The sequence below is a fragment of the Schistocerca americana genome, chromosome X, assembly GCF_021461395.2.
Source record: "Schistocerca americana isolate TAMUIC-IGC-003095 chromosome X, iqSchAmer2.1, whole genome shotgun sequence".
NCBI classification, from domain to species: domain Eukaryota; kingdom Metazoa; phylum Arthropoda; class Insecta; order Orthoptera; family Acrididae; genus Schistocerca; species Schistocerca americana.
The window spans coordinates 276,175,927-276,202,500 of record NC_060130.1 but is presented as its reverse complement, the minus strand read 5'-3'; the positions used below and the strand labels follow the sequence as shown (position 1 = coordinate 276,202,500).

At 44.2% G+C, this 26,574-nt stretch overlaps 1 protein-coding gene across 1 annotated transcript in view; it reads left to right on the top strand.

Moving 5' to 3' along the window:
• The first annotated feature begins 9,958 nt into the window (after positions 1–9,958).
• Positions 9,959–26,574, top strand: part of LOC124555656 (protein obstructor-E) — a 57,407-nt gene continuing 40,791 nt past the window's right edge. Inside the window, exon 1 of the mRNA XM_047129640.1 lies at positions 9,959–10,057. Within this exon, the coding sequence (XP_046985596.1) occupies positions 10,006–10,057 (52 nt within the window). The 5' untranslated portion in view covers positions 9,959–10,005. The remainder of the gene's footprint in view (positions 10,058–26,574) is intronic.

Genomic DNA, 26,574 nt, shown 5'->3' with positions numbered 1-26,574 from the left:
CAGGTATTTGCATGATGTTCTTGAATTTACACCACAAATGAGTCTTATTACACCCTTTTGCACGATAAAATCTTTTGCTCGGTTGGACGAGTTACCCCAAAATATGGTTCCATACGACATAATAGAATGAACGTAAGCAAAGTACGTAAATTGTTTTGTATTTATATCTCCTACATCTGACATCATTCTCACTGCAAATACAGAATTGTTCAGGCGTTTCAGCAATTCTGTGGTATGCTCTTCCCAACTGACTTAATTATCGAGTTGTAATCCCATAAATTTAACACTGTCAACCTCTTCGATCTGCATGTCTTCGTACAGTATACACATGCTGGAAGGAAATCTCTTACAGGTTCTGAACTGCATATAGTGGTTCTTTTCAAAGTTTAATGACAGTGAATTAGCTTTAAACCACTTATTAATGTCGGTGAAAGTTTGATTGGCAACCATTTCTAAATCTCTACTTGATTTGCTACTTATTCCAATGTTTGTATCATTTGCAAACAAAACAAACTTAGTATCTGGCAATTTAACAGACGAGAGGTCATTAATGTACACAAGTAAAAGAAATAAAACCATGATGGAACCTTGAGGAACACCACATGTAATTAATTCCCAATAAGATGAAGGCTGACTGCTTACTTCACAGGTATTTCGCAATGAGACCCTTTGTTTCCTATTAATTAGATAAGGCTCAAACCATTTCGCAGGAGTGCTTAAGAGAATGCTGTGATACACACAGTCAAAGGGTTTTGACAGGTCACAAAAATGCCAGTAGCGTGTAATTTGTTATCTAATGAATTAAGTACATTCTCTCTGTACATATAACTTTCCCATTCCATTCCGTTCTGCTCCGCTTACATACTTACCTTTCTGCGTCAAGTAGCCCAAACGCCACCAGTTGGCAATCAGTCTCGCTATGAGCAGTGGTTATAATGTACTGGCTTAGTGTACATACTTGAGGTAAGTTTTACAATTACATCCTTGATGATTACAATGTCTATGTTTCTACAGTGTCTGTATCTTCACAATACAATATCCTTCGACATTGTAACCATCAATGATGTAGCCATGCCTCGACGGGTACAAAGACGATGTACAGGGCTATTACAAATGATTGAAGCGATTTCATAAATTCACTGTAGCTCCATTCATTGACATATGGTCACGACACACTACAGATACGTAGAAAAACTCATAAAGTTTTGTTCGGCTGAAGCCGCACTTCAGGTTTCTGCCGCCAGAGCGCTCGAGAGCGCAGTGAGACAAAATGGCGACAGGAGCCGAGAAAGCGTATGTCGTGCTTGAAATGCACTCACATCAGTCAGTCATAACAGTGCAACGACACTTCAGGACGAAGTTCAACAAAGATCCACCAACTGCTAACTCCATTCGGCGATGGTATGCGCAGTTTAAAGCTTCTGGATGCCTCACGGTTTAAAGTTTACGGCCCCTTTTTCTTCGGCGAAAAAAACGTTACAGGACACGTGTATCTGGTCATGCTGGAAAATTGGCGCATGCCACAACTGGAGAACGACAGTGCCGACTTCATCTTTCAACAGGATGGTGCTCCACCGCACTTCTATCATGATGTTCGGCATTTCTTAAACAGGAGATTGGAAAACCGATGGATCGGGCGTGGTGGAGATCATAATCAGCAATTCATGTCATGGCCTCCACGCTCTCCCGACTTAACCCCATGCGATTTCTTTTTGTGGGGTTATGTGAAAGATTTAGTGTTTAAACCTCCTCTACCAAGAAACGTGCCAGAACTGCGAGCTCGCATCAACGATGTTTTCGAGCTCATTGCTGGGGACATGCTGCGCCGAGTGTGGGAGGAACTTGATTATCGGCTTGATGTCTGCCGAATCACTAAAGGGGCACATTTCGAACATTTGTGAATGCCTAAAAAAACTTTTTGAGTTTTTGTATGTGTGTGCAAAGCATTGTGAAAATATCTCAAATAATAAAGTTATTGTAGAGCTGTCAAATCGCTTCAATCATTTGTAATAACCCTGTATTTGTCTCGCTGTGCGGGAATCACGAATTGTAAGAGTTGTGACTACGTGACGTACGAGTTGGATGCGTTCTCGAGGCGTGCTTGGATAGCCGAAGTGGTTCTGATCCACACAATGGAAGTGGTTTCCTTTTGGTACAAAGTCATTAATAGCTTATTACCTACTAATGAACGTCTACACCGAATTGGTCTCTGAGACACGGCAACATGTTGTCGATGAGGATCTTTGGACATGCTTCCGCATAGATTTACCTACAGTGGTCACGTGGAGAAGTGGCCCTGACTGCGGAATCAGCTTGCTTTCCTAAGGACTCACCAGGACTTCTGTCACTGCTTATACCGCGGACATTATCCTGTGGCCAGAATTCTCCTTCTTTCCGAAATCGAAGACTAATTCCGTGATGTGGTTATTTGCTCGTTTTGTACATTTTGTTTTTGGTGCTGTGAGGAAGATGACTTTTTGACGTTTCGGTTGTACATGGCTACTACACATTGGGAGCCTCGCAATTGCCCCGTTATTGGTACAATTTTCCTAATACGCTAAATCTCACGATTAGCAGGCAGCCTGTTGGTTACGGTGGTCAGCGGGTATAGTCTTAATCTGACAGAGGAGTCGAAGTGCACTGTCAGGGTATATGACCCTCATCATTTCCTATTTCTATCTTTGGCAAGATGTTCGCCGATTGTGTACCCTGTTATATATAGGTGGAAAACCCCACGTTTGGCGTGTGTTCAGTTCTCCAGCTGTTTGCTGTTTCAGTTTAAAAAAAAAAAAAAAGGAGAACAAACCGGTAATGCGCGTGTCAGGAAACCGAGAAAAATAAAACAGCACTAGTGACGTGACTCGCCCCGTGTTTGTGTGTTTAAAAATAGTGGTGATGTGACGCGATAAGTATCGCGATAAGTGAGGAAATCCGGGTTCGAGTACCAAAAAAAAAAAAAAAAAAAAAGAATAAAATAAAAAAAGTAAAAACATAAAAAAGTGAGGTGACCGCTCGCGATAAGCGGGGAATCTTGCTTCGAGTCCTGGTCCTGCACAAATTTTCATGTGTCGCAGACTTCTGACGTCAATGCGTGGTCGCAGAATGCGAATCTATTTCTTAATTTTTACAGTCAGGATAAAAGTTTTCATTTGCGTTTCACAAATGTTCAATGAGTTCTACGACTGGACACACATTAGTCAAACTCGTCCCAAATTTTTACGCCGATGTCTGAAGTTATTGCATTTACTACTGCTGTAACTATGAGTCATCGCAGTTTAGGAGTTTTTACAAACCACCACAAAAATTTGTCACGTAATCAATCTCTGTTTCATTCCAAAGAAGACCGATGAGATTTACCTCCGTATTTTGAGTGCGCTAGTTTCTTTGAACCCTCACGAAATGTTCATTACGTTGTTGGCATCAGAGGTGCTATGATGAATCACACAAGAGACTTCTGTTAGCCGGCCGCTGTGGCTGAGCGGTTCTAGGAGCTTCAGTCCGGAACCACGCTACTGCTACGGTCGCAGGTTCGAATTCTGCCTCGGGCATGGATGTGTGTGATGTCCTTAGGTTAGTTAGGTTTAAGTAGTTGTAAGTCTAGGGGACTGACTACCTCAGATGTTAAGTCCCATAGTGCTCAGAGCCATTTGAACAAGCTCAGATTATGGAAGGAAGTACATAGGGAAGAAACGTACACTCAGATATCAGAAGAAATGTTCACATTCCCACAGTAACTACAGTAAATAAGGAAACTATTGAACGATTAGATAAACATCTCATTTGTGTCAATTACTGAGGAGAACTCGCTTCACAAGGAGCCTTCGGGAAACGCGTAGTTCCAATCTCTGTGTGGCCATCCAGATGGTAGAGCACTTGCCCGCGAAAGGCAAAGGTCCCGAGTTCGAGTCTCGGTCGGGCACACAGTTTTAATCTGCCAGGAAGTTTCATATCAGCGCACACTCCGCTGCAGAGTGAAAATCTCATTCTGGACACTCCTCTGGTGTTTACGCACTGCGCCTGCACACATATGTACAAAGAATGCATCCAGCGAGAGAGCCGGAGGCTTTTGATCTCATAGTCTATGTCGCAATTTCCGACATTACCAGGAACACTGGACCCTCACTGGTACTGCCTCCGATTTTGTAAACGTTGCACAGGCTATACGTGGAGCGAAGCCAGCGGTCCAACCGTTCTCTCCATTCTTCTTCCACGTGAGTATATTCCATTTACCTACCTTTAGTTAGTTGCTCTGTAAGTGACAATTTGTTCAAATGGTTCAAATGGCTCTGAGCACTATGGGACTTAACACCTGAGGTCATCAGTTACCTAGAACTTAGAACTACTTAAACCTAACTAGCCTAAGGACATCACACACATCCATGGCCGAGGCAGGATTCGAAACTGCGACCGTACCGGTCACGTGGTTCCGGACTGAAGCGCCTGGAACTGCTCGGCCACAGCGGCCGGCCTGACAATTTCTAGGAAACGAGACTCGTTTACTTCTTTCTTCATGTAAGGAAGATAATCGTTCTTAAGAATAAAGCTGGGTGACTTGCGCCACGTATTTACTTTTCATCAAGCGATATCTTCGGCATACAAATTTTCGAAATAAATAAATATGCACTTCCGCTTCATGGTCATGTCGACTTTAAGACCACTATGACGGTAAATCATTTCATTAGCGGAAGACTTTATGCACGTTAAACGAACATTCCACCAATCACCTGCCGTGACAGTGCGATGATGCCACGCAGTCGATAAACACTTATTAAACAGGGTGTTCGATAAGAACACTGGTGTCCAAAACTTAGGGACAAAAATCTCTTTCGCATGATGTGTCACTACCAAGTAAGATGGCTGGATAGAACTTGGACAATACACAAAAAGAACTGCTACAGTATAGTACAGAAGGTAACTGAAAAGAATACTCCATGAGAAGAACATAAATGACACTCTCATTTAAAAATAATAATTACACTGAAGTCGCCGAGATTTGTGATAATCCCCTACCCATTACGAAAAAAGAAAGGTTCAAATGGCTCATAGCACTATGGGACTTAACATCAGAGGTCATCAGTCCCCTAAAACTTAGAACTACTTAAACCTAACTAACCTAAGGACATCACACACATCCATGCTCGAGGCAGGATTCGGACATGCGACCGTAGCAGCAGCGCGGTTCCGGACTGAAGCGCCCAGAACCGCTGGGCCACAACGGCCGGCGCCATTACGAAAGACGGGACAATGGTCTTAATAGAGTATGTGATCACCTTGGACGGCAATTCATGCTGTGTAACGTGTTACCTTGGTGGCCAAAAAGTGGGTAACGATTTTTTGTGGTAGAGCATTCCGTTCACCAGCGAGTTGACAGCTGCTGGCTAGTCGTCGGTGCATGTCTTCCCAACGCATCCCACACTTTTACGACGGGATTGAAGTTGGGGAAACGGGGCACGCCAGTCCATTAGCCAAATATCCTCTCGTCCAAGAGCTCCTCTTTCTGTGCAGTTTGCTGCGGTTGCGCATTCTCATCCATAAAAATGAATTCGGAGGCCAATACACATCTAAAAAAAGACGCACTTGAGGAAGGAGCGCAGTGGCACAATAACGTTGACTGGAGAGTGTGTCGTGTTCAAAGATGTGGAGGACAGTACTCCAGTTCAGAATTGTGCCTCCCCACACCATAATAGCTGCGCCAGAAAAACCATTATGTTCGACAACATCCCTACGTGCATTACGTGTTCCCATCTCTCGTTACATGAGGGTATGTCCAGCATTTTCTAACATGATCGTTTTGGTAGTCCGTGTGTAAAGGTGTGAGGAGGCATAATGTAGCATGGGAATACCGACCTCCAGAATTTTGAACACGATACACTCACCACCCAACGTTATTGTGACAAAGTACTCCTTTCCCATGGGCGTCTTTTCAGGGACGTATTCGCCCTTGACTTCATTTTTATGGATGAGAATGCGCGACCACGTCAAACTGCGCAGGTGGAGGGGCTCTTGGACCGAGAGAATATCGGGCGAACTGATTGGCCTGCCCGTCTGCCCAACTTAAATCCCAAGTGCATATATGAGATGCGTTCGGGAGACGTACTGCAGAACGTCCAAATGCAGAAACGACCGTGGAGCATTTGTCAACCGCGCTGGTGGAGGAATAGGACGCCGTAACACAGGAACCGCTTACCAACCTTGTGGCCAGTATAGGGGCACGTTGCAGACCATACTTTGCCGTCCGTGGTGATCACGCACTCTACGTGATCAAAAGTATCCGGACACCTGTTGAAAATGACTTACAAGTTCGTGCCGCCCTCCATCGCTAATACTGGAATTCAATATGGTGTTGGCCCACCCTTAGCCTTGATGACAGCTTCCACTCTCGCAGACACACGTTTAATCAGGTGCTGGGGAATGGCAGCGCATTCTTAACGGAGTGCTGCACTCAGGAAAGGTATCGATGTCGGTCGGTGAGGCCTGGCACGAAGTCAGCGATTCACAACATCCCAAAGGTGTCCTATAGGATTCAGGTCAGGACTCTGTGCAGGCCAGTCTATTATAGGGATGATATTGTCGTGTAACCGCTCCGCCAAAGGCCGCGCATTATGAACAGGAGCTCGATAGTGTTGAAAGATGCAGTCATCATCCCAGAATTGCTCTTTAACAGTGGGAAGCAAGAAGGTGCTTAAAACATCAATGTAGGCTTGTGCTGTGCTAGTGCCACGCAAAACAACAAGGGATGTAAGACCCCTCCATGAAAAATACGGCCAAACTATAACACCACCGCCTCCGAATTTTACTATTGGCATTATACACGCCGGCAGATGACGTTCACCGGGAATTCGCCATACCCACACTCTGCCATCGGATCGCCACATTGTGTACCGTGATTCGTCACTCCACATACCGTTTTTCCACTGTTCAATCGTCCAATGTTTACGCTCCTTACACCAAGCGAGGCGTCGTTTAGCATTTACCGGCGTGATGTGTGGCTTATGTGCAGTCGCTCCACCATGAAATCCAAGTTTTCTCACCTTCCGCCTAGCTGTCATAGTACTTGGAGTGGATCCTGATGCAGGATGGAATTCGAGTGTGATTATCTGGACAGATATGTGCCTATTACACATTACGACCCTCTTCAACTGTCGGCGGTCTCTGTCAGTCAACTGACGAGGTCGGCCTTTCGCTTTTGTGCTGTACGTGTCTCTTCAAGTTTCCACTTCACTATCGTATCTGAAACAGTGGACCTAGGGATGTTCACTATCGTATCTGAAACAGTGGACCTAGGGATGTTTAGGAGTGTGGATATTTCGCGTACAGACGTATTACACATGTGACACACAATCACGTGACCACGTTCGAAGTCCGTGAGTTCTGCGGAGCGCCCCATTCTGCTCTCTCATGATGTCGAATGACTACTGAGGACGCTGATATGTAGTACCTGGCAGTAGGTGGCAGCACAATGCACCTAATATGATGTTTTCTACCATATACTCTGTTCAAACGGCGTATGGAGCAGGCAAGCCTGTGATGGAGGCAACGACGATGACGATGATGAAGACGACGATGACAACGATGATAAATAATGTCATAGTGGTGAACTCCAAAGGCCCCTGCCAAGAAACTTAAATCTGGTTCATAGTTCTACCTCATCGAATAAATTGCCACAGTAATGAGACATTTCGATTGCATACCGAAAGGAGTGTGCTTCAAATATCCATCGAGCCCACTTGGTGTGATTTCTCTGATCCGTTCAGACGTATGATTTATCAGATAAAGTACGACGTTTTCCTTCCTCCGTCTTTGTGTAACTTAACTACCGTTCAGTCTACACTGCGCAAAGAAATGTAGCACTGTTTCGAAAGCTCGTAATTGTCTCCCACAGAGGCACATAAGTTTGACATTTGGCTCAAAGGCGCCTCCATACTTTCTCTGTAATAGTGCAAAAGCGGTGGAGCCCTGCAACGTCACCCTCGGGCTCGGCAAAGCTTCAAACAGCAAAGTGTCGTCCCATTGGAAAAAACGGCCACAGTTCATACGTTTATGTGAGGTTTAAGGTGGCTTAATGATGTCACATTGGCACCCACATTTCATCCCTTCTTTTGACGCATCTGCGATGGACTCCAGAGCCGCGGCACACTGCGTTGAAATCACTCAGTTTTCTTATGGGTCGCCGAGGAAAACATTTCAGACACATTGCTTCTCAGAACTGACACGAAAAGCCCTTAGGAGGTGGCGTAAAGAGCGTCAATGAAACCACTCCTTCCGATTCCCATATATTACGCGGACGAAAATGACAGTTCGCAGTGCGATGGACAACAGGACAACATTCAACACCACTAACACCCCTCGGATGATTCAACCCTACGATGGGGCTGGAACCCCAATGAACATGACCTGACCGCTATGGAGTGTAGTGCGACCGCAGTTTTTGTTCTGGCATACAGTGTGGAATCACTAGGTACCGTTCATAACCGCTCGACGAAATCTGAACCTGATCCGAGGCAGCCAAGGGTGTTAATGCATTGTCAGTCCTCCTGTGGCGTCATCAGAGAGGGGGTGCTGCATTGACAGTTGCGTGAATAAAACAACAAGGGATCACTCTAAGACCCCCTTCCCTACCCCCTCGCCCAGTTCGGTAACGCCCCCAGTGTCACCCATGCAGTTCGTTGAGCACGTTACAAATGTGCCTGTCAGAGGCTTCGACGTCCACTCAGCTGATTGGTGCCTCGCGGCTGCTCTAGCGCCTGTAGGCAGGCAACCCCTCTGACATCGCTTAGGTGGTGTTGCCTGCCTCAGGCACTACAGCAGCCACAAGTTTGGCAGTAAGGCTCTTTGCAATCATAATAACTTTCTTCTAGCATCACCCGCTGGAATGCAGCTGAGCATTTCTGTAAGGCTCTCACGCCCGCCCGGTTGACCGTGCGGTTTAACGCACGGCTTTCCGGGCGGGAAGGAGCGCCTGTTCCCCCGCACGAATCCGCCCGGCGGACTTGTGTCGAGGTCCGGTGAGCCGGTCAGTCTGTCGATGGTTTTTAGACGGTTTTCCATCTGCCACGGCGAATGCGGGCTGATTCCCCTTATTTCGCCTCAGCTACGCTATGTCGGCGATTGCTGCGCAAATAAGTTCTCCACGTACGCGTACACCACCATTACTCTACCACGCAAACATAGGGGTTACACTCGTCTGGTGTGAGACGTTCCCTGGGGGGGTCCACTGGGGGCCGCACCGCACAATACCCTGGGCTCGGTGTGGGGCGGCGGAGGGGTGAAGTGGACTGCGGTAGTCGTCGTGGGGTTGCATACCATTGCTGCTGCGGCGGGGACGGAGCCTCTCCGTCGTTTATAGGCCCCCAGTTAACATACAATACAATGCAAGGCTCTCGCAGTGACTAAACAACCCCGTGACGAATCTTGGATCTCTTCTTGGGTCTTCTCTTCCTCTTTCGACAAGCCAGCCGAAAAAGGACCCCAAACCAACAAACAATACAAAATAACTGGTTGACAGAAAAATTTTTAAACAGCCTTCTTATGATTCTTCCAATAATAAGTTAGTGCGGCTTATGTACTACCCATGGCTCTATTTACGCGGTCGTTCCACTTTAAATCGTTCCACGAAAGCACTCGTCGAGACATAATGACTGTGACAGATTCCAGTAATTCATCACCGATGAACTAGTAAAACGACGACGGACCTTTTTGTCCATTTACTAACATTCTATTGCGTTTCTTTTTAAATGGAGTGTACGCAGCGGGCACGAAATAATTACTCGTGCCGTTGAACTGCAGTAGCCGAGCAGTAAGTTTCTCGGGCGGTACGCATGGAGAACAGGGGAATGAGATCGGAGACATGTAACTGGTGCGGTTACCTTCTGGCCTAGAGACTGCGGTGGCAGTGAAGGGTGCGGGCTTGGCGACAGGCCGCCAGAGGGCAGCAGCGGCGGCCGGCCGCGTAGAAATGTGTGTCGCGGCGGCCGCGGGAGGCTCAGTCTGCCCGCTGCCTCAGCCATGAACGCCGCCGCAGTCTTCGTCGCCGCTGTTGCGCTCGTCCTTGGCTCTGGTAAGCCGCTCTCTCGCTCCACAAATATTTGTCCGTTCCTCAAATCGCATTAGTCGCTGCACCCCGGCGCACGAAAGTATGACGGGTCACCCGCCACTATGTATTTTTCCTCTCTAAGACACAAAAATGAAACTGCCAAATGTGTATGTCTGCATTGTCTCCACCAGATTTTAAGAACAACAGCACCATCCTCTGGACGATATTTGGGTACTTTCTTGCTTCGTAAATGAATCTCCCTCGGACCGGAGATAATCTGTAGTTTCTAGAGAATCACAGGACAGCTTAAGCCGACGTCAGGCTAATGGTATTACTTATTTGGCAGTCTTGTCGAATTACCTGAATTGTAAATGATGTCCCAGGTTGTCGCTAGAATTTGATGACGCGCGAGTCGATAGATCGTGTACCTCCGAGCAAGCGGCAGCAAGTGCGAGCAGTTCTCGAACTTTCACAGTCGGATTGTGAGACTTTCACAGCCTTGGCGCGAAGAAGTTTTAGGAGAAATCCTTCTCAGCTACGGGAAGCGATCACTATCCAACCTGCACGAAAAAAATGATCGCAGGCTCATAGTTTTCAAAGCAGTACATTTCGTGCTCAATAAGAGAACAGCAATCCGGTTTTGTTTCCACTGCGCATTTAAAAGTTCTTAAAGGAATATTTATTCCATAAATATTTTATTTGTGACTTTTGTTGAACGTAGGATACGTATGACAAGCAATATTTCGTGAATTGCACGAGTAACATTTTTTGCTTCGGAACACAAAGTGTAGAGATCAGGGACGTACGTGAAAGTAGCACGTAAAACGGACTGCGCTGGTCCTTTTTTTGTGTCCGAATTGAAAAGTAATCGTTCCGTGGCGGGCGGTTTTGTACGAAAGGTGACAGCGTGTAGCCGAGAACAGGCAGCAGAACTAGGTCACTTTCGATGCTTGTGTAAGTTCCAGAGGTAGAGCACCGATCCAGGAGCCCGAGTCCGTGGAGCACGGTTGCGGTTGCTGACTGCAGCGTCTTGACAACTGGCTGGCCCAGACGCTCGCACCAGCAGTGTTGCATACAGTCTCCCTTAGCCTCGCTGATGCGTTTGTATTCCTAATGACAATATTGAGATAAGGAATCCCGACATTCGATATTGTTATACTTGGACTTTCAGATCATCTTCGTTACTGTTGTGGCCTTGGCAGTGTTGTAATCGCCTACAATGGTCAAACAAGACTTGTAGCTCAGCCGACACAAGTCGTAGTATGCAGCTCTCGAGGGTGGCATAGGATATAACACAATAACTGAGAACTAAAGCTCGCCCATGTCGGCAGGAAGTGCATAGCTGCTGAACGTCATCGAGATGGTGTAACGGGTAAGACGCTGGGACTCCCGTTCCAGAGCATTGCTACCCAAAACGGAGAAAGCAAAATAAGGAAGCGACAAGATACTGTCAGAAAAAGTGCTGTGACCATTATCAATGGGACGTTAGCAGCATCCTACTTGAGTTTTATAGGGAAACCCGAATTTGGATAGCTGGACGTGTATTTGAGCTAAGCTCCTCCCGAATGAAAGTCCAGCGTGCTGACCCGTTGCACCGCCTCACTAGGTGACTAACACTCAAATCCCCGTCCTACCATCCGGCTGAAGCTTCTCCGCGATTTTCCTAAATTGTCTCAGGCGAATACTGGGGTCAAGGGTAATTTTGCCCCCATCGTTAACCAAGTGAACAACTGTTCTTCCTCCAACTACCTATTACACGCCTTACTTCATTATTTCACAATAAAAATTACTGGCTCTGCGCTGCGAGTTTATTTCATTAGACAAATATTTTGCTTTATTTTGAAGTTAGGTAATGCATATATGAAATTTTACGCTCTTAATTGTTGCTAATTAGGAAATTTACTCACAAACCTGTTCTGAGATAAGGTTTGACTGGATGAATCATATCCGACTGCTGTGATCAAGCTCATTACATTTTAACAAAGTATCCTCAATTTTAATGACAATTTTTTACTGCAACATTGACTCGTTCATACCTCCTTGTTACCGTCCACAAACTATGTGTGGGCGCGTGTGTGTTTGCGTGTATGTGTGTGTGTTTAGAATACTTGTACTGGACTGGTGCTTGAATATCTAAAGATATTTCGAAATAACTGTAATTTTTAGGAAAACTGGACAATTTCACGATGCTACTCTCTCTTCTACCCCTTTCCTCTCTCTCTCTCTCTCTCTCTCTCTCTCTCTCTCTCTCTCTCCCTCCCTCCCTCCCTCCCTCTCTCTCTCTCTCTCTCACACACTCTCTCGCACACACACACACACACACACACCCCACACACACACACACACACACACACACACACACACACACACACACACACACTCCAAACACCACATCAGCACTATTTGCATGTAAAGTGGCTTGCGGTATGTAGAGGTAGAAAAAAGTAACAAACAAAGAACCTAACCTTACGTAAGTTAGTGACGATAATATGTTAGATGAGTGGAAGAGACACTAGTGTAAATGACTATAGCACACAACTATCGACCTAGTAGTGAGAGTATTAGTAATTTTCGCTATCAGCGGCCTGAAAATTCTACAAACCATTCAAAGTATTACTCACATTACTGCGCCGTCAGTAGGAGTTTAAGGCCACTCCGCCGTTATATTCTCATCTTAGGTTCTACGCTCAACCCCTCTGATCGTCACATTTTGAATAGACTCAAAGTCGAAGATATCCTAGTGACCTCACATCCTTGTACTCTTAAGGCTAACAAAATTCAGTTAATCTAGAAAAAGAGTCATACCGAGAAAAATTATTACCAATATTTAAAAAAACATCTTCCCGAGGTCTAGTATTTGGCTCTGTTATTTCTGTATGAGTTTCACTATTAAGCCTGGTGATAATATGAAACGGACTGCGTGACGCAAAGAAATGCATAATGACGTCTCACTAGAATATGAAACTCAAGGGGGAAGCTGTAAGTAGCGTTGTCACCATCATTAACGCTGGAGTACTTCAGTTACCTTATCCGCAAACCACACGTCGCGGATGAAGCACGGGTTTATACGTATGGACATGCAGACTTGTGGAAGCTACAGGTTCAGAGCACCAAGCGAGAATGAGAAAGAGTTTCGAGAAATGCCAAATGACACTGAGGTTAGTGTTGGTTGCACCAGTACTCTAGACCTCGCAGGTCAGCCAAAGAAATTTCTGTAACTAAAGCTCAGAACAGTTATGATAACAAAATGATGAAAAATATGGTAATAAGGAATGGAATATGGTCTCGAGGATGGTTACACTTCCTTGCACCATCATTTGCCAAAACAGTAAAAATTTAACGAACACGCCGAAACGATAAAGATATGCCGTTTACGGCCGAATATCTAATGTCCTCTTAAGTCACCTGCCAAAATTATTCTGCGTTTCTTTGTTTAATCTTTCTGCGACTCAAAAGAACATCCAAGTCGGCAGCTACAGCCTGTTCGCAATTGAAAAACACTTCACAAAGAGCAGCAGCGTGCGGCAAGATGCTCGAGAACTTTAAGGACCATCTTCATGTCAACCCTCTGTGAATGACGTAAACAGAATTCAGCGACATTAGCAAACACAGAGTCCACCAAACATCTCGATAGAAACAGCCATAGAGTTCACACACACACACACACACACACACACACACACACACACACATACTAGACTTTCTGGACTGAACTGCTGAATGACTACAGAGCAGTGACGGTACTCTGTCTTGACAAATGCTGAAAAGACTCTGCATTAGTATAATTGAAAAATGCACATTTTCAGATTTTTAAAATTGTCTTCAAAGTATAAAAATCAATTACATGGCATATTGAAATCCCCTTTAGTTGTGTCTGTAAATGTCGCAGTTGAATGCTGGAATAAATCGCTCCGAGGCGGCATGAGAAAGCTTGTCGAAAACCCTAGCGAAAGTTCGTTGACTTCTCCCAAGTCCTTTAGACAGAAAGCACCAGTTTGATATTTGCCACCCAGTACGTGTTTATCTAGCGGGAGCAGACAGGTAAAGAACGTCAGTGGCCCTAATACCTGCATTTTTTGCAGGGGCTGCACAACGATGCGGCTTGACCAGTTGAACGAAACTAGAATATTGAACATACTGCCCTAGATTCCTCAAATGGTGCTACATGTGAACAGCGATTAAGAAAACAGTTGCCTCTACGTGAAACAAACATTAAAAACTGAACTTTGTGACATTAGCTCGGTAAATTGCTCCAGGGTGCCCAATTAAGTTACTAACGATAAATGCGAGAAACGTTTTATTTCTCATAGGTCGAGGAGACTGTTTGCTTTTTTAACATCTTATCTAGTTTAATATATAAGCAGTGTGCGTACTGCCTAAGCAGTAAACGTGTCTTAGGATCACACCATGTCAGTTCTCTTGACGACCATCCTAAAATTGAGGTACCGTGCCCTGTACGTGGAGTAATTTGTAAATCAGTGATGGGCCTTTCAGTAGTTCCATGGTAAAATCTGTCTCACCTCTTCTCTTCCTCTTTGATATTCCTGAGAAAATTCGTTATCTCAGCGACGCGTCAGATAATAGACAGTTAACGCCATTTAGGCAGTGTGTCACGAACTCGCTTCTTCCATAGCATTAATTTGCTGTCTATGGGAATCGACTGCGCATGAATCGCGAAATATTGTGGCATTCGAACAACTAAATCAGAAAATTTAACACCTGGAAACACAAATTTTCCGTTTCCTGAACTCTATATACAGGGAATTGGCAAAATAATGTTAACACCTGTACTTACTTGGGAATAGTTTATTAATAAGGGATTGGGCCGCCATTTGCCCGTAATACAGCTACGTTTCTTCTTGCAATATTGGCATATAATGATTGTATCGTCTCCAGTGGAATGTTATGCCACTCTTCGATCAGAACCTCATCTAACTCCTGTAGTGATGAGGGAGGCCGAAATCTGCTCCGGACTCTGCGTCCAATATTGCCCACAAGGGTTCGTTAACGTTCAAGTCCGAGGATTATCCTGGCCAGGGAGGACGCTGCAGTGGGTTGCATGCCCCGCATGCCACGATTGTACTGTCCGAGCTGCGTGAATGGGTGCTTTATCGTCCTGAAATATGGCATCATTGTTGGGGAATAACATTTGAATCATGGGGTGAACCTGATCACCTAAAATGTTCACATAATCGTTGAGTAATTATGGGACCAGCAGAAAACCATGATATGGCTGCTCACGCCACTACACTTCCACCCCCATGCTTAACCATTGGAATCAAGCCATCAGGATTGGAGGCTCCTTTTGGCGTTCTCCAGATGTAAACACGGCCCGATGTTGGAAATAAAGAAAACGTTGACTCGTCGGATCATATGACGTGTTTCCACTGATCAGCCGTCCAGGATTTATGCTCCTGACACCATGTTTTACGCTCCTTTGCATTGGTTGTCATCACTGATGGTTTCGGTATCGCAACTCATCCATACAAATTCGCTTTCTGGAGTTCTCGGCGGACAGTGTCGATAGATACGAGGTCTCGAAGATGCTACTAAGCTCTGCAGTAACTTCAGCTGCCGTAGTTTTGAGTTGTTTTGACATAATTCGTGTTGGCATACCACGATATCTGTCATTTAGTTTTGATTTGCGCTCACTATTACGTTTATACGATGATGTCTTTCCTTTTGTATAGGCTCTCATGACTATTGAAACAGTTGCTCTTGAAACATTAAATAAGTTGGCTGTCTTGGTTACTGATGCTCTAGGTAATTGGGTCCCCACAATCTGCGCTCTTTGGAACTCTGTTTGGTCTTTCACCGCACGTCGGCCTCGGCCTCTGAATGCAGATACGAAATGTGCGCTACTCGTAAGCAACCTGTACTGGTGTCTAGTCCGCACTGAACACGCACATTCCAGTGCGACAAGTGCCTGACCTGCGTTGTTGATCGTCAAACACAACCATCCCATTACTACCACTGTTCACATCATTTTGCCTATCCCCTGTAGGTATAAGCAAGAAGGCGCTGGAAACCATGGCCCTTATTTCTTAGCAGAATAACTAGAGGTTTCCTGTGAACTAAAGTGTGCCTGGAGTTTTAGAGCATCTACACTAATCTCTAGGCAACGGCCCTGCCGCAGTGGATACACCGGTTCCCGTGATATCACCGACGTTAAGCGCTGCCGGGCGTGGCTGGCACTTGGATGGGTGACCATCCAGGCCGCCATGCACTGTTGCCATTTCTCGGGGTGCATCTGCAATAGACCTATTATAAATGAAACATTTGCTAACTTCAGCTGATATTTCATTCTAGGTTGTATGACGTCGGGAACCGAAATATACGCATCAGTATATACGTTTAGAGCCTAGTCTCGAATGGTACGATGACCTAGAGTTCTCTCCGGGTGAAGTGCAGCCCTAATCGTCTACTTATATAATGCTTCACCAAACTACTCGAGTTGTGAGATTCCTGTTATTGTAGACTAGCAGGAAAAGCGAAGGAACACAAAGTAGGGCTGAGTAGCTCTTCATCTTTGTGTAATTCAGCAGTAAATGAAATACTATGTTGCAAGTAGCTACTTACGACGTTTGAAGAAGCGACTTTTATTGATGGATTTGGTATATTGCATTTTGTAAAAGAAACAAGACCGCTTGCGTTACTATGGAACCAGATCATGAGCAAAATAAAATTCGCCCGAAAATGTTTAGAGTAAGACTGACGCCCGATTGACCCTTGTTAATGAACATCACAGGAGGTACTAGAAATAGCCATCGTTGACGTCGATGCAGCACAATGCTCGATTTATCAAACTGCAAGATACACGTAGCAGCTTTATCTGAGGGACAGAAGCAACAGCGTTTTCAGTGCTCTGCTCTGGCTCTACCAATGAGTGAGAGTTGTTTGAGTACAGCTAAGCCTTCAATTTGCTCCACAGGTAAAAATCACAGGGGGAGAGATGAGGCGATTGAGGTGTCCAGCACAGCCTCTGCTGACTGTCCTCTCCTCACCGAACACCTCATGCACTGATGACAAGCTTGTGAACTCGGTGTGTGCTGTCCCTCCGTCTTGCTGAAAATATCCATGTAGTCGTTCATCTTCTGTGAGCTGACTCACACACTGTTTAAACATTTTCTGGACGTACCGCTTAGCATTAACAGATTGGTGAAAGAAATGTTTTGCGATGTGAACAACAAATACCAATCTTGAAATTGTGCAACGCCTCTTCAGTGTACTGACAGGGATTCTCTGATGCATAATGAAGCATATTCTGTGAGTTCACATACCACGAGCTGAACCAAGCCTCATCTGAAGAAATGAAACCTGAAGATTCCAAAGTCCTTACTACACTCAGAAACCGCCGGCTGAACTCAGCACGTGAAAGGTCGTCTGGACGCTTGAACTTACGCACAACAACATTTTCTTTCATGAGAAGCTCTCCTGCTCATTAAGAAGGGCCACTTCAGGCGTACAAATATTTTTCAGGTCAGTTTTATTTATTTTGCCCACCCTGTATTTGTGGTGGCGTGTTATTACGCGACTATTTTTCGACCTTGAACTGTTTCCTCGTACTGTAATAAGTGACATCATGGTTGATCAACTTAGTCGTAGTGGATGACCAGTTAAACGCAGACGTATTCCTGCTTGCTCATTATATCAACAGATAAGTCGAGCTTATACCACTTTCTTGAGAACTTGCAACGACATAATAGAAAGATACACAGCAGAAAAAGGAAGTATCGATACATACTAAATTAGTCATGAACTCTGGTCATATTCTGGAGACATAAGGATGCATAATGAAGTTGTTTTAAAGGCGCTGCAGTCTGGAACCGCAAGACCGCTACGGTCGCAGGTTCGAATCCTGCCTCGGGCATGGATGTTTGTGATGTCCTTAGGTTAGTTAGGTTTAACTAGTTCTAAGTTCTAGGGGACTAATGACCTCAGCAGTTGAGTCCCATAATGCTCAGAGCCATTTGAACCATTTTTTTGAAGTTGTTTGAGCACAGGAAACACTTCATTCATTACCTTCCTATCATCATTGTGATATTCATAATCTCTAGTTTTGATTAGAAACTGAAATTATTGCTCATATCCTTGACATCTTCCACATTTCACCACCCGAAGTTCTGTTGATGTAGTGAACCAGCTTTCATCTATTATTTTCAGATTTCACAAACATTACTGCAAAAGACCTATAAGTATTATATGGTGCTAAAACACTTTATGTCATTGACCTTTCAGTTGACCAAACCTCAAACCTCAATTAGAAGTAGCCCAAATGTAAAATGACTGGATTAATTTTCAGAAGCGACGTCAGTCACAAAAAGAGACAATTCTCAACATCTGGAGAGAAATCGACAAACGTATCATTACCTTTCACCGCAGTTCACTTTATCCTGTGAATATGAATGAAACAGGTGCTTACCATTCACCAATACGTTGAGTTGATTTTTTGCACAAACTGTTGCTTCAAAACCCGAGCATTGCATGGGTATATCACCAGACAACATATACTTGGTTGCCTCTGTAAATGCAGATACTAAGAACAGACACACAACGTCTAGGACTGGATTTGAACCTGCAATCTACCCCAAGGTAACGAAGGCCAGTGTTGATAGCCCCGATCTGTGAATCACCATATTTGTCACCCCGAAAATGACTAGCAGCATCTTTTTGCTGTAAATCTCCACTGTAGCGACTTGCGAATCGCTTTCAGAGCTGAACACCCCCACGCATCAACTCGGTACATCCAGACGCCGGATTTCTGAAATCTCAGAAGTAACTTTCAAAAGATTTGAACCACTTATCAACAGTGCGCCGTTAGTTCTATGTTCCACAGTAAAAATTGCTTGCTTTGCGCAAATGGCACAAACAAAACTATTCCTATAAGTTTATCTAGTAAAGATGGCAGGTTTTACTCTCATATTTTAATAGAAACAATCTGACTTCTTATATTCACGGCGAATGGTATCCATCATATGTAGGTTGAGCCACTCCGACCCATCACCAAACCAGGAAAAACTATCCATGATCCGCGAATGTGAAGAGTGATGCAGTGACTGACCCAGTATAGAAGGAAATAATGAAAAAAAATGTAAGAGTATATTGTTGGGCTATGCATCAGCAGTGTTTATGGACATATAAAGAAACCATAGGTCATTCTAGAGCTTTCTTCTGTTAATCACTCCCACATGTTACCTTACCTTTTTTCTGTCCAGACGTCTGCGCACTGTCCCAGTAGGTCAAACCAGTATTTTTGATTAGGGATACTCAAATATTGCAACAAATGACAGCGAATAACATTAGCACTACCAGATCTATCATGACTACCAACCACTTTGTCACAAACGTCTTGATCATGATGACATCAATAATGGTATTTAGTTTTGAGGGTGCTCTCTCTCTCTCTCTCTCTCTCTCTCTCTCTCTCTCTCTCTCTATATATATATATATATATATATATATATATATATATATATATTAAGGATAATTGCAGAATGTGATGCCACACAACGTGGCACTACACAAAACTGGCGCTAATGGCATAGTCACATAGGGAACACACACGACACAGATCAGTAAGCCCACGGTGTTGGTGATAAGTTGAGAAAACCGTCCCGAAACACCTGCGCTACAAAACGCCATTGTTTCCTGCGCACGTACCCCGACATCAATATGGGATATGATCACCATGCACACGTACACAGGGCGCACAAGGGTTTGGCATACTCAGGATCAGGTGGTCGAGCAGCTGGGTATAGCCTCCCATCCTTGCACCAGTGCCTGTCGGAACTCCTGAGGTGTCGTAGAGGTTGGAAGATGTGTAGCATCCCAGACGTGCTCGATAGGGTTTAGGTGTGGAGAACAGGCAGGCCACTCCATTCGCCTGATATCTCCTGTTTCAAGGTACTCCTCCACGATGGCAGCTCGGTGGGGCCGTGCGTTATCATCCATCAGGAGGAAGGTCGGACCCACTGCACCCCTGAAAAGGTGGACATACTGGTGCAAAATGACGTCCCGATACACCTGGGCTGTTACAGTTCCTCTCTCAAAGACATGCAGGGCTGTACGTGCACCAATCATAATCCTACCCCACACCATCAAACCACGACCTCCATACAGGTCCATTTCAAGGACATTAAGGGGTTGGTATCTGGTTCCTGGTTCACGCCAGATGAAAACCCGGCGAGAATCACTGTTCAGACTATATCCGGACTCGTCCGTGAATATAACCTGGGACCACAGTTTGAATGACCAAGTACTGTGATCTTGACACGAGGCTTTACGGGCTCTCCTATGACCAGGGGTCAGTGGAATGCACCTTGCAGGTCTCCGGACGAATAAACCATGTCTGTTCAGTCGTCTGTAGACTGTATGACTGGACACAACTGTTCCAGTGGCTGCGGTAAGGTCCCGAGTAAGGCTACATGCGGTACTCCGTGGCCATCTGCGGGCACTGATTGTGAGATATCGGTCTTCTTGTGGTGTTGTACACTGTGGACGTCCCGTACTGTAGCGCCTGGACACGTCTCCTGTCTGCTGTAATCGTTGCCATAACACACGGAGGGCCCGTGCTACGACCTGCTCTGTTTGACCAGCCTGCAGTCGCCCTACTATTCTACCCCTCATAACGTCATCAGTATGTATTCTTTGAGCCTTTTTCAACTCACAGTTACCATAGCACGTCTGAAAACGTCTGCACACTTACTCGCTGAATCGTATTCTGACATGCACCAACACAGCTTTGCTCATGTGGACTGCTGCCAGCCCCACCATGCGACGACCGCAGGTCAAATGCACCGCATGGTCATACCCAGAGGTGATTTAAACCCGCAAACCACCCACCAGAGCGTTGTTTCACCATGTATCAGTGGCCGGGCTAAATATCTCACGAAATAAGCGTCAAACGAAAAAACTACAAAGAACGAAACTTGTCTAGCTGGAAGGTGGAAACCAGATGGCGCTATGGTTGGCCCGCTAGATGACGCTGCTATAGTTCAAATGGATGTCAACTGCGTTTCTTTAAAAATAGGAACCCCCATTTTTTATTACATATTCGTGTAGTACGTAAAGAAATATGAATGTTTTAGTTGGACCACTTTTTTAGCTTTGTGACAGATGGCGCTATAATAGTCACAAACATATGGCTCACAATTTCAGACGAACAGTTGGTAACAGGTAGGTTTTTTAAATTAAAATTCAGAGCGTAGGTACTTTTTGAACATTTTATTTCGGTTCCAATGTGATAGATGTACCTTTGTGAACTTATCATTTCTGAGAACGCATGCTGTTACAGCGTGATTACCTGTAAATACCACATTAATGCAATAAATGCTAAAAATTATGTCCGTCAACCTGAATGCATTTGGCAATACGTGTAACGGCATTCCTCTCAACAGCGAGTAGTTCGCCTTCCGTAATGTTCACACATGCATTGGCAATGCGCTGACGCATGTTGTCAGGCGTTGTCGGTGGATCACGATAGCAAATATCCTTCAACTTTCCCCACAGAAAGAAATCCGGGGACGTCAGATCCGGTGAACGTGCGGGCCAGGGTATGGTGCTTCGACGACCAATCCACCTGTAATGAAATCTGCTATTCAATACCGCTTCAAGCGCACGCGAGCTATGTGCCTGACATCCATCATGTTGGAAGTACATAGCCATTCTGTCATGCAGTGAAACATCTTGTAGTAACATCGGTAGAACATTACGTAGGAAATCAGCGTACATTGCACCATTTAGATTGCCATCGATAAAATGGGGGCTAATTATCCTTCCTCCCATAATGCCGCACCATACATTAACCCGCCAAGGTCGCTGATGTTCCACTTGTCGCAGCCATCGTGGATTTTCCGTTGCTCAATAGTGCATATTATGCCGGTTTACGTTACCGCTGTTGGTGAGTGACGCTTCGTCGCGAAATAGAACGCGCGCAAAAAATTTCTCTTGTGCCCGGTGGCAGAACTGTACACAACGTTCAAAGTCATAGCCATACAATTCCTGATGCATAGAAATATGGTACGGGTGCAATCGATGTTGATGTAGCGTTCTCAACACCGATGTTTTTGAGATTCCCGATTTTCGCGCACTTTTTCTGCTACTGATGTGCGGATTAGCCGCGACAGCAGCTAAAACACCTACTTGGGCATCATAATTTGTTGCAGGTCGTGGTTGACGTTTCATATGTGGCTGAACACTTCCTGTTTCCTTAAATAACGTAACTATCCGGCGAACGGTCCAGACACTGGGATGATATCGTCCAGCATACCGAGCAGCATGCACAGCACACGCCCGTTGGGCATTTTGATCACAATAGCCATACATCAACACGATATCGACCTTTTCCGCAATTGGTAAACGGTCCATTTTAACACGGGTAATGGTTCAAATGGCTCTGAGCACTATGGGACTTAACATCTATGGTCATCAGTCCCCTAAAACTTAGAACTACTTAAACCTAACTAACCTAAGGACATCACACAACACCCAGTCATCACGAGGCAGAGAAAACACGGGTAATGTACCACGAAGCAAATACCAGCCGCACTGGCGGAATGTTACGTGATACCACGTACTTATACGTTTGTGACTATTACAGCGTCATCTATCACAAAGCGAAAAAAACGGTCCAACTAAAACACTCATATTTCTTTACGTACTACACGAATATGTAATAAAAAATGGAGGCTCCTATTTAAAAAAAACGCAATTGATATCCGTTTGACCTATAGCAGCGCCATCTAGCGGGCCAACAATAGCGCCATCTGATTTGCCCCTTCAGGCTAGACAAGTTTCGTTCTTTGTAGTTTTTTTCGTTTGATGCTTATTTCGTGATATATATATATATATATATATATATATATATATATATATATATATATATATAATGTTGTTTTTATCATCAGAAGGCACGTACCATATTTGATCAGTTGGCACTGTTTTACGTATGAAGCATCAAAAAAAAAATGGTTCAAATGGCTCTGAGCACTATGGGACTTAACATCTGAGATCATCAGTCCCCTAGAACTTAGAACTACTTAAACCTAACTAACCTAAGGATATCACACACATCCATACCCGAGGCAGGATTCGAACCTGCGACCGTAGCGGTCACTCGGTTCCAGACTCCCTCGGCCACTTCGGCCGGCTATGAAGCATCCATATTGTCTAACACAGGTAACGAAGTGACAGACGATGTACACCTTTATACCACTTATACTGAAGTGTTCTCAAACTGCTCCTGAGAGATCAATCTCTTTGTTTCCTTCTATGTGTGTTCTACCTATATGCGTGCTCATGATCAGTAGATCGTGGAGTTTTGTAGCCTCAGTGAAATTTTGAGCTTGTAGTGATATCGACTGTGACCACCACTTCCACAGCGGTTTCAATGTCATCAGTTCTCCCCCCCCCCCCCCTCCATTACTGTTTCTTTCTATTTTATTTTTCCTCCCTCTTCTACTTTTAATTGGATAGCTTACTAGAGATTATGCGATTATGCGGGAATCGGGGTGACCTCCAAGCCAGAAACGTCCCACCAATTTGCGACAGCTACCTCGTATGTCTATCTGTCTTTCGATTCTGAGAGACTAGTCTTGCTTACTGCCAGTGGAGTCTTTCTCTCTTTCTCGCTATCAGTATGGCTGATTACGTTGCATATTTTCGTAATACCTGTATTTCGTATTCTGTTAGCTTCACGGATGGGAAAGATGTAGTGTATCTCGTCTAGCATGAGTCTTTGTTTGGCATGAGTCAAGATGTGCTGGTTACACTGCATGTTCCGATATTTCCACATTTATACAGGCCATTTTGGCCCATAGACCACTAATCATTTTTTACCGAACGAGATTCGTATGAGCACGAGCTGTCTTGGCCAGGGTAAATTAGTGAATTTATATATAAGAGAATGTAGACCTGGCTACTATAGCTCCAGCTGGTGTGAATCTGTAACTTTAATTCCCGGCCATGAAGTCTGATCTGCTTCAGCAAAAATATTATCGTTCTGTGGCTGAAATTATACGTCAAAATTACATTTCCTTGTTTCTGCCAAAAACGACTGTTATTATAGTGTCTCCTTGAACAAAGTAAGGTAGTTTTTTGATCATGTGTGCGGAGTGATGCATGAAATTTCGGAAGAGCATCCAGAGAAAACCTTGTTTTCGAGTAGACTTTACCGGCTGTTGAGAATGGATAATTTCCTCTGTCTGAAAATTACAGCCGTCCCTTGTTGCTGTAGCATGGTCACGGAACGTCAGCCATGTCATAATTTTGAAGCGCTCTGGAACTGCAGCTATTAATTTAAGTGGTCTGCATAAGACTATGATTGCCAGTTGCAAGCAGTTTCCTGAACCAAAATAAGCTCGTATTCAAAGCACATTACAACATCAGGGCTCCCACGTCTACAGATACGGCTCAGAAAATTGGCTGCCGTCACGAAAAGACGTGATCTGCAGATCAAAATCTTCTATCTGTGGAATTATAAACATAAAAAGACATAAATGAAGCTGAATATGTACGAAAGGAATTATAGACTGTACTGAAGTACTAGCTAATAAAGTGATGTCGGTAAAGTACATCGGAAGAATGTTAATTTTTTTGTCATCCCATCTCGTTATTCAGTACAGATACATAAGAAATTACACTCACCTTATTTTGACATTGATATTAAAGATTTATATTCGCATTAAGTTTCAAACAAATTACGTGAAATCTCTTACGTCTAACTGCAAAAAAATATATCTTTCAATGAGGCAGCATATAATGACGCAGCGCAAATACACGACGAATGTTAACAAGTTATTAAGCAGTACATTTCAAACTTTACCGGATGACATCGCACACAGAATTAAAATAACAAAATTTACATGAAAACTAATTTACATAGCAAAATTCTTATATGAAGAACTTCCGGATTGACCTCTTGAAAGCTGAACTGATGTCTTGTGGGAACCAAGCATGTACTATTTTCAGCTGCTACGTGAGTCTTTCCCTCGCAACTATATATTTACTTTCTGTGAGAAAGGTATAATTTACATCTCCGACCATTACACTATCACAGTCACAGAAAGTGGTTTTCTTGATGGTAATTCCATACAGATGAGACGGACACCACTCATGACCAAATTTCAATCTGTAAATCCTGTTCCAAATCTTAGGTAGGCTGTAGCGTAATGCCAGCCCTAACGAGTTCTGAAGTGATCCATTGTTCTTGTCATTCAGTGACAATTCCCGATACTAGACAGATACGAGGACCTTCGGAAAAGTAAGGTCCGATCGATCGCGAAATGGAAACGACAGTGAAAATCCGATGAAACTTTGCAGAGATGTGTTTGGAAGTGTTTCTAGTATGCTCGTCGAACGCGTCACGTCGCTCTTTTCAGTTTTGTGTACACAGTGAGCGCGAGAGAGACGATAAAGTGTCTCCCTCCAAGTGTTAGGGTCTGATGAGAGATTTCGTCTGAAGCTATTCAGCCCACGTAACATGACTGTCATGCGTTTCTGTCTTCATGAAAATTCACGCCCGTACTCTACAGGGGCAATGAAGATGCTTCTGGAACGTTTCCGATGGGAATTGTTTGATTACCAACTTACTTCATCAAACATCAGAAGGACAACGCAGAAAATTCCAACATAGAGCCCTTCAGGATCATGCTCACATTACATGAAAGTTTATGAGAGGAGTTCACGTTAACACATACTTTATTATAAAACAGAAATGGAAAGTGATATTAATAGAGTGTGAAAGAGGGCTGCACCATACTGTACATCGGCCTAACAGCTGACATCGCCCAGCTTCATATTCACACCCACAACTGTATTCCGCAAGCCAACGTAAAGTGTTTAGCCTAAACACTCATAAATAAAGAACAAACATTTGCCTCTTTCTTCAGTTATGTTGATGGACGAACAATTATTTTATCATCAAGTGTGGTACCTCAAGACTTGTAGAACATCTAGTTAAAGCTACCATAATACCTTTATTGGACTCTAAACATTTTTCGATGACAAATGTCTTTAGCTGTGAGCATAATAGGAAGACAGAGTGTGCCAAATCTGGTCAGCTGAGTTTCTTCCACTGAGTCGTAATCCCAAAGTTTTTCCTTACCAAACCACCATCCACCATCCTGACGAAAGATTATTTGCTTTTGCGTTGTAGGCTTTTACTGACGTGTTGTATCATGAAGTTGGTCGAGAATATATAAGATATTCGCCAGTAGTTGTTTTCCTTTCACAAAGTAATCAATAAGAATAATCTGTTTTGGATTCCAAAAACATCGACCATAATGTAATTGATTCCTTTTTCAGTGCAGTGCCACTCCTTTCTTACTTATTCTTTACTAGCCTGTAGTACAGGACCAAAGTGCCACCCACATTAACAATTCGCTGCACACAACCTGTTGGGTTCTTTTTGAAACGGCCCAAAAATTGCTGTTGAATTCAGTTTTCTGTTTTCTTCAGATCAGCATTTACGTTTATTTCCCTTAGCTAATTTTCCTTTTGAAAACATACAGCACTGTTTCTTGTGATACGCCTCTGGTGTCAAT